Source organism: Scophthalmus maximus, chromosome 17 (genome assembly GCF_022379125.1).
Source record: "Scophthalmus maximus strain ysfricsl-2021 chromosome 17, ASM2237912v1, whole genome shotgun sequence".
NCBI classification, from domain to species: Eukaryota; Metazoa; Chordata; class Actinopteri; order Pleuronectiformes; family Scophthalmidae; genus Scophthalmus; species Scophthalmus maximus.
In genome coordinates this window covers 5912607-5920423 of record NC_061531.1, presented here as the reverse complement: position 1 = coordinate 5920423, position 7817 = coordinate 5912607, and the positions used below count along the sequence as shown (strand labels likewise).

At 44.3% G+C, this 7817-nt stretch overlaps 2 protein-coding genes across 3 annotated transcripts; both read left to right on the top strand.

Moving 5' to 3' along the window:
* The first annotated feature begins 656 nt into the window (after positions 1 to 656).
* On the top strand, positions 657 to 3528 carry LOC118289304 (matrix Gla protein). 2 transcript variants are annotated; one of them, XM_035616218.2, is made up of 5 exons: positions 657 to 739; positions 2129 to 2205; positions 2305 to 2334; positions 2551 to 2656; positions 2913 to 3528. In XM_035616218.2, exons 2-5 carry the CDS (start codon positions 2145 to 2147, stop codon positions 3067 to 3069), a joined length of 354 nt encoding a protein of 117 aa, XP_035472111.1. In that variant the 5' UTR covers positions 657 to 739; positions 2129 to 2144; the 3' UTR covers positions 3070 to 3528. The 2 variants fall into 2 exon arrangements, with proteins under 2 accessions (XP_035472111.1, XP_035472112.1); XM_035616219.2 differs by having other exon boundaries at positions 662 to 739; positions 2126 to 2205.
* A 2105-nt stretch (positions 3529 to 5633) lies between these two features.
* Positions 5634 to 7311, top strand: LOC118289305 (bone gamma-carboxyglutamate (gla) protein). The gene is made up of 4 exons (XM_035616220.2): positions 5634 to 5794; positions 5994 to 6029; positions 6654 to 6738; positions 6897 to 7311. The coding sequence occupies exons 1-4, from the start codon at positions 5737 to 5739 to the stop codon at positions 6997 to 6999; spliced, it is 282 nt and encodes a 93-aa protein (XP_035472113.1). The 5' UTR covers positions 5634 to 5736; the 3' UTR covers positions 7000 to 7311.
* Positions 7312 to 7817: the final 506 nt, after the last annotated feature.

The window sequence follows — 7817 nt, the reverse complement described above, 5'->3', positions numbered from 1 at the left end:
ACACTGTAATGCAAGAACATTTATAAGTTTTTAAAAAAGTTAATAAAACATTTGTCAACAGTTCAAAGAATTTTTTTTATATTATTACAACTGTGTTGCACTTTATTGTCATATTCACGATCTGTTTGAACAATTCATCCACAATTACGTTATTACTATTATTTATGAAACGATGATCTACTGCTTATGAACGCTAAACAAGGAGTTATAGATTTGCAGTCCATGTTCCTCCTTTCCCTCAGGGACATGTGGGGGTGAGGAAGTGCAGTCAGGGTTGTGTCTGTGGTGGATGTTTGTTTCATACAATGCGGCCATGCTGGCAAACGGCAGCAAATATTATCGTTTACCTGCGATGAGGCAGGTTGTGCGTCCCTGTGCCAGCACTCCGCCACCGTCCTCTCCGGACCCTCAGCTTGTTTTTCGCCTTTGCTCCTTGCCCCTCCGTCACCCACAGGCGCAGTATTTTTTCTTTTTCGGTTGGAGGTGTGGGAGCCGGAGAGAGAGAGGGAGTGAGCTAATGCCCACGGTTGTGATTAAGTGGTGGAAAAGGGGGGCTGATAGAAGGAGAAGGGAGGAGAGAGGGCGAGGGCTGAGGGAGAGGTGGGAAGGAGGGAGTCGGTGGGTAGAAAAATGAAGGGGTGGGGGGAAGTGAGGTGACTATAAAAGCCTTTGCTCTCAGGAATTAGAAAATATTCCCCCGGAGAGATATTTCCAAGACTTTGCCTACTTATCTTTCACGGTAAGTACATTAACGCAAAATGAACTTTGAAGAAACCAATGGCAGGTGAAAAGTAGAAGTAGTTCACGCCTATTAAACAAGCCAACGTTTGCTGTAACTGCTAACTTTCCTTTATTAGGTCATGTCCAGGATGCATGTTGAAAAGGGTTTGTCTTTTGGTATAATGCCCCCGTGGTCATACAGCGGGCCTGTAGTCTGTGCATGCTGTTTTGTGAAGAGCGCTCAGTGTGTAGCCTCGGTCTCTGGCTCCGTGCAGTGCCAGGACCATTCCAGTGGCTTTTTCCAATGAGGTGAGCACATTCTGCCTGCAGGGAGTAAAGCTGTGAACACACCAGGACCCCTACAAAGACTCAGATGGCATAAAACTCTGGAGACCGTGTTGTCAGAACCTCGCACACACACACACACACACACACACACACACACACACACACACACACACATTCAAACACACACACACACACATCTAGCAGTCTCTGGACTTGAACTTTGGGTCCCAGACTTGCTGTTTCTGTGCCCACTGGTTCAACTGAAGCCAAGGTATGCCTGAGGGCCCGGTGTTGATGTTGAGAGTGCCATGTGTGCGTGTGAGCATGTGTCATTGATCTGTGTGTGTGTGTGTGTGTGTGTGCACGCGCTTATGTTTAATGAAAGCTGCTATTGACGGGGGGGGGGGGGGACTTGTGCTGAAACAGAATCCCGTCCAAATCCCACAAACAGAGGACGGGGATGAAGGCTAATGCACTGCAGGCATGTGAATACATCATGTGCTGTAGGCGAGTGTGTGTTCGCGTTACACACACATCTGCCGTTGCTGTTTGTACAAGTGTCACACACCTTGCTGTAGGTTTCTCTACACGTGATTATAGGTGCAAACGTGTACACGTGTAAGTGCTGTATGTATACATGTGGGTGTATGTTAAGCCTCCCTGCTTCTTCATAATTGCAGTCTACCCCCCCCCCCCCCGCATTAAGCATAAGTGTATTTGGACTCCATCAGTTGGCCGCGAGACAACGAATCTCAGCCACAACTATTCTCTAACCGTTCTTTCCTACAAGCTGAGGCCGCAGCTGCCGAGTAGCGTTCTAGGACTGGACCTCTCATGACTATTACTTTGGTCTGAGTTTGTCCGGTACAGAAATTCTGCAGCCACTTTCCACCACGCACACAGACACACGTGTACATATGCAGGATAGTGTGAATGAATGTAATGCAGTGTGTATTACGGCTGCCAGTCGGCATGCACAAAACCACAGGCACAGATATAGAGAGTCTCAGCCACTCTCAGCCGTCTATCTCTGCCTGTGGCTCTTCCCTGCTTCCCCACAGATCCAAAGTCGGAGCCAAGTTCCTTCTCACTGAAACACCTCTCTCCTCTCTTCCAGCAGACAAACAAGCCCCAGGATGAGGAGCCTTCTTCGGTTTCTGGCGCTCTGCGCAGTGGCCTCGCTCTGCGTCTGCTACGGTACAGAGGCTCGCTTCGCGACCACTCAGCAGGCATTATCTGTTTCATAACCGCTGTTCATCGTTCATGATTAACCCCGATTCCATGTTTTTCCCATAGAGTCTCATGAAAGCACAGAATCCATTGAAGGTGATTAAATGTTGTCTCTCGTTCATGGAAAAACATGCATGCAGTTCTAACACCACACGTCCTGCTGTACAGTATAATACATTTAATCCTGATTTGACCCTTCACTAACACGCCCCTCGTCCTTTACTTCACCATGACCCCAGATCAGTTGCATCAAGGGAATGCCTGACACCACTAAAATAGGGGGTGGATTTTTGTAACATTTTGTGGTTCCAGATTTGTTCGTGCCTCCAAACCGAGCCAACTCCTTCATCACGCCACACAGAGGCAACGTGTACAACCCACCCCAAGGGAACGGCCTCAACCATTACAACTTCATGAGGTAACACACGACCACAGGCATGCATACAGAGCGCAGATCCCTTTCCTTTATGTCACACCTTTTGGGAGGGGGGGAACCACATACCCACAGAGGCAGGCGACAAAAAAAAGCATGTGATATTGGGAGCCATTGAGACGAAGCCTGATTCGGTATAAAACATTTACAAATGCTCGAAAAGAAGAAGAAGACACAAGCTACTGTCTTTTTTGGTGTCTGTTTCTGATTCACAACGCTCCCCCACCGCCTTGTTGTCCAGGACGACAAAGTCTCCGGCGGAGAGGCGTGCCGAGACCTGTGAGGACTACTCTCCCTGCCGCTTCTACGCCTATCGCCACGGCTATCAGCAGGCCTACCAGAGATACTTCGCCTCTCGGAATCAGCCCCAGAGACAAGCCGGGACTCGTCGATACTGAACTCCGAGTATCAGTCCAACAGACACAGAGTTGTCGTTGTCAACCCGCATATGAATGCATATTTCTACATTCCACGTATCACAACTTTTATCCGATTTAGGTCGTTTCCGTGGCCTCTCCTGGATGCGAAATGACAATCCTAGAAAAAACTCCAACACCTTCTTATAAATACTGAGGTTTTCGTCTCATGACAGCCCATCATTATTCCCTTGTCGTGTTCTCATGGCCCATCTCTTGTGTAAACTGAGGATAACCGTTTATCCCCTATTATCACACCTTCCCGGCATTTATGAGCTTCATGTGATACGCTTGAATTAAGTGTTTCGTTCTCTATCCACTAACCAGCTCTTACATTATCTGCCTACTTATCCAGGCCAGCGCTGCTGTCAGTGATTATTTCCACTGCTTTGAAAGAAATTAAAATAAAATAAAATCCCCCTTCGGTGGGTTTTGTCTCAACCCTGTTTGTGCCATTTGTTTGCCACAAAGTTGTGTGAGAAAAATTCAGGATTCTGTGCCAGTCTGTGTTGCGACGTCTGGCAGTTGTTAAAACGATAGGACGGCTCCAATGTTTGTGACTGCTCGAGATGAAAAAGAGCCAATCATAATGGCCTGTGTGTTTGAACGGGCAGACCGAGAGGAGTGTCGGCGATGTAGACTAAAACTGTATGTAGAATTTAAAATCCTTTACTTTAAATACCTTTAAATACCTTAAAATACTTAAATTATAAGTTAAAAAATTGTGCATTGATGTAAAAAAAAATCCTTATTTACATCATGAGTAAAAAAGTAAAGTTCAGTATCAGCAAAATGTACTTAAAATGCTCAGAAAAATAGTAATTGTTTAGCAGAAAAGAGCATCTGCAACTGAAATATTATTGTTTGTGAGATATGTGATTGTTCATGCATAAGCCACGTTTACAGTTGTAGCTAGTGGAAGGCTGACCCTCAAAAGGGGAATCTGATGAGTTTGAGATTATTGATGGCTGAGGGAAAAAACAAAGCTCTGCTGCAGACATTTCTTTTAGAATTTTCTCAAAATTTTCATTCATGTAGTTAATGTTTTTAAATCGTTACTTACATGAATACATGTGAGAAAAATCAAACACATGTTGTGGTGTAAAAGGTACAGTATACGTAGTGTATACGTAATGAGTAGCATGAAATACAAACATTTGAAAAAGCACGCTGGTGTAGTGGTCAGCACTTTATCAAAGTTCAGTATACTTAAGTGTATTGTGGTCCTCTCAGCCACTGGCATGTTGAGGGGTCAAACAAGGACACATGTCACTGGGAGCACACGAGCGCCGCGGGGTTTCATATGTGTCAAGATCTGAAGGAATTTGTGCAATGAACCGCACATCTGAGAGTCACAGAGACAGAGACACAGGTCAGCACACTGGACATGTCGCCGTGGCTCAGGGTTTTTCTTTGTGTGTTGCCACAAGGCCACAAATGTGTACAATTAAATTTGTCTTGAGGTCGAATCCTTGAAGTCTGTCCCGGAAACTAGACAAGGCACCAAGAATTGACCCAGACAGTGAAATTACAGTGTCATGTGATACAGTCACAGCCGGCCCAGAGTCCAAACACACAGAGAAAAAAAGAAAACGAGCAAGACAGAGGAAAATCAATGTTCTGCATTTTCATCGTAAATCAAGAACGTCCAAAAGGATTTGGTTCTGGAACTGTAACCATGGTGATGTGTTGTGTACTGTATAGTGGCTGCAATGCATCAGATGCTGTGATTCATTGTGGCATACGCAACAACTAGATGTTCTTAAAATGCTCTAACATTTGAAAAACACTTTTCCTGTGGAAACTTGTGCTTTAATTTAAAAAAGGTGCAATGTTTCCCTCACTGTATGAGACTCTATTGGGAAACATTAACTTGTTATGGTAAAAATATCTTCCCACATTTTCAAATTACCCTCCTACAAATCCTCAAGCACCCTGGGTTGGTTTTCTAAATTTCTCCTCCTATATGTAGTAAATCACTGTGGTCGGTAATAAAAGAGAAAACCCTCGGATTGAGATCATGTCACATGATGAGGGACGGTGGTTTCCAGTCTGTGTTCTCTGCCTCGAGGGACTCCAGGGACGCAAATGTAAAAGTGTGCGTAAAACTCTGACCTCTCGAGGCGGCCAGCTGGCAGTGCATCTGTAATATTTCATCAAAGCGTATTATTATCATCACTAAACTTGAGAGCAGGTCGTCTGGTGAAGGTGCAATTTTAATTTTTGCAGGTGAACGACATCATTCTGTGTCTGTCTGGTCTCTCAGCAGCACCTCAACTGACCTGAACAAGGTGCATGGCAAATAAAAGGTGGCTGATATTTGTGGAGTTGGCCACGTTTGTTTCCTCATATCCTTTGAAACAAAATACCCACCATCTGGAAGCATATTCCTACTTGTGTGGATGCAAAAGTTTTTATATAAAAAGTGATTCTTTTGTGGAGGTGTGTGTCCCTGCGTCTGTGTGGGGGTGTGTGACACATGATTCCCCAACCAATCACATATCCATGTCGCAGTGAGGGCCGCATCTATAAACGTGTATCTATGTATATATGTGTAAGAGGAAAGAAAGTGACAGATCACTTCAAGTCTCCGGGCTTTACTTGTTGTTCGGTACTGTGGACGGTGGAGAGAGAAAAAAAAGCTGAAAGATGAAGACTCTGGTCGTGCTGGTTCTCTGCTCCCTGGCTGTCGTCTGTCTGACCTCAGGTAAGAGATACACAGCAGTGTGTGAGAAGTTTTTTTTTTTTTTAAACGCTCCCAATTAAAACAACAGTATGATATTATACTAAAGTTTTAAAAATCTGTCCGACTGGATTTACTTGACTCAAGTGGGTCTTGGTGACACTTCTTCAGTTACAAATAGATCGTCATCATTCATGTTAATATTTTTTTGTGTGTGTGACAGACTTCCATGCTGCCAGTGACAACCCTGCTCAGGAGGGTAAGCTCATGATGGGTTACAGGATTTGTGATGGTTTTGTACATTTTGTGCATTTACTCCACAACAATTATATACCGTGTGAGACATTGGCATATAGTTTTGATGATAAGATACCGTGCGGCGAATGGCTCCGGCCCTTCATACATCCAGAACATCTATTGAAAAAAACTCACCTGTTCAGACTGCACCTTACTCCTTGAAAATATATATATTTTTTTTAATAAAGTAATAATAAAATAAAATAATCTAAAATGAGCACTTGAAGCTGTTTTTGCCTCTTTGATAAATGTTTATGTACTCTCTTGATTCTTGCACTTTTTGGGTAATGTCTTCATGGTTGAATGCTCTTATTGTAAGATAAGTTAATGCAATGTGCTGCAATGTAAAAGATGAATACTAAAGTTGGTGATTCCCACAGTTCAGTAGAAAAAACCTTTCACTTGCTACTCACGTAAATGATAATGAAAACGAAGTCTTGGTCAATAGTTTGATATTTTTTTTACTACAAGTACGATTTGTTGAACAAATAAGGAGATAGTGATTAACAGAAATATACTCCTTCAATAGATTATATTAGTAAACACTCTATCTGCAATATATGGACTCTTTTCGTTCAATGTGCAGGTTTGACTGTGGAGAAGGAGCAGGCGTCCAGCGTGGTGAGACAGAAGAGAGCTGCTGGAGAGCTGTCACTGACCCAACTGGAGAGGTATGCACGCATCCTCTACTTTCACATCCCCCCGCAAGCAGCAGCCGACAGACACACGCACATACCAGCATTCAATCTGATGGCTCGTATGATTTCATTTAAATGTTTTAATTCTAACATAGTCCAGTCATGCCCTCACCCTTTCTCTCTCCACTCAGCCTGAGAGAAGTGTGCGAGACCAACCTGGCCTGTGAGGAAATGATGGACACGACTGGAATCATCGCCGCCTACAACGCCTTCTATGGACCCATCCCCCAATAGACAGCCAGCCGCCTCCCGCTGCTTTCTCTACTTTGCATCGTCACCCTTGAGCTTAACTTTGTCTTTTGCAGAAGAAATCGAATGAGAAAACTTTTCCCCGATGTGTGCCAGTGTGCAAAAGCTGCAACGCAAATATACAAGAGAAGGAGGTGGGGATAAAGATGTGAGCAGATGTGCGAGAAAGAGGAATGAAATTGGCATGTGAATTTATTTTTTCCACCCTGCATAGGCCCACAGAATCGTGTCCGATCCTAACACGTCGGACAGCCTGTAGAGTAGTGTGATGTACTTAAATAAAGATAAATAAAAGTCTGCTGCGTGTGTGCTCCTCTTCACTCTCGGATGAATTGACCCCCACATCTACTAATGAAGGTGCTTCGATAAGCTTTGGCCACTAGATGTCCCCGTTGAACACATTAAGTCACAGATGTATGAGCCTTATAAACAGACTTGTCTCCTGAGCTGTTTTAGTCAGATACACTTGTCCAGGGGGGGTCCCATTTGTCTGAGCTGCTCACAGCACAGCTCACTGTCTCTGACCGCTGCTCAATCCACTGCCGTTGTTACAGTGGATCAACGCCTCTTGCTGTGAAGGCGGTGCAGGATCAGGATCAGGTGGCCCCAGATTCAGTGTGCAGTACAAATAATCATTTTACTTAAAGTGAAAACAAAAACACACTCGCAGTCTCAAAAGGCACATCTCTCAAAAATCACGAGAGGTTATAAAATAAACCGAACCAGGACACAAGGCACGACATCAACGGGAACAGACTGGAGGACCAATCACAGACATCACGGACGGAACAGCAAACAGAGGT

What these genes read in the sequence shown, in the direction of transcription:
- LOC118289304 (XM_035616218.2), top strand. Translation starts at nt 2,145, where the DNA reads ATGAGGAGCCTTCTTCGGTTTCTGGCGCTCTGCGCAGTGGCCTCGCTC. An exon ending in CTCGCTCTGCGTCTGCTACG is followed by an intron (nt 2,206 to 2,304) that starts GTACAGAGGCTC and finishes TTTTTCCCATAG; the next exon opens with AGTCTCATGAAAGCACAGAA. An exon ending in AACCATTACAACTTCATGAG is followed by an intron (nt 2,657 to 2,912) that starts GTAACACACGAC and finishes CTTGTTGTCCAG; the next exon opens with GACGACAAAGTCTCCGGCGG.
- LOC118289305 (XM_035616220.2), top strand. Translation starts at nt 5,737, where the DNA reads ATGAAGACTCTGGTCGTGCTGGTTCTCTGCTCCCTGGCTGTCGTCTGT. An exon ending in TGTCGTCTGTCTGACCTCAG is followed by an intron (nt 5,795 to 5,993) that starts GTAAGAGATACA and finishes TGTGTGTGACAG; the next exon opens with ACTTCCATGCTGCCAGTGAC. An exon ending in TGACAACCCTGCTCAGGAGG is followed by an intron (nt 6,030 to 6,653) that starts GTAAGCTCATGA and finishes TTCAATGTGCAG; the next exon opens with GTTTGACTGTGGAGAAGGAG.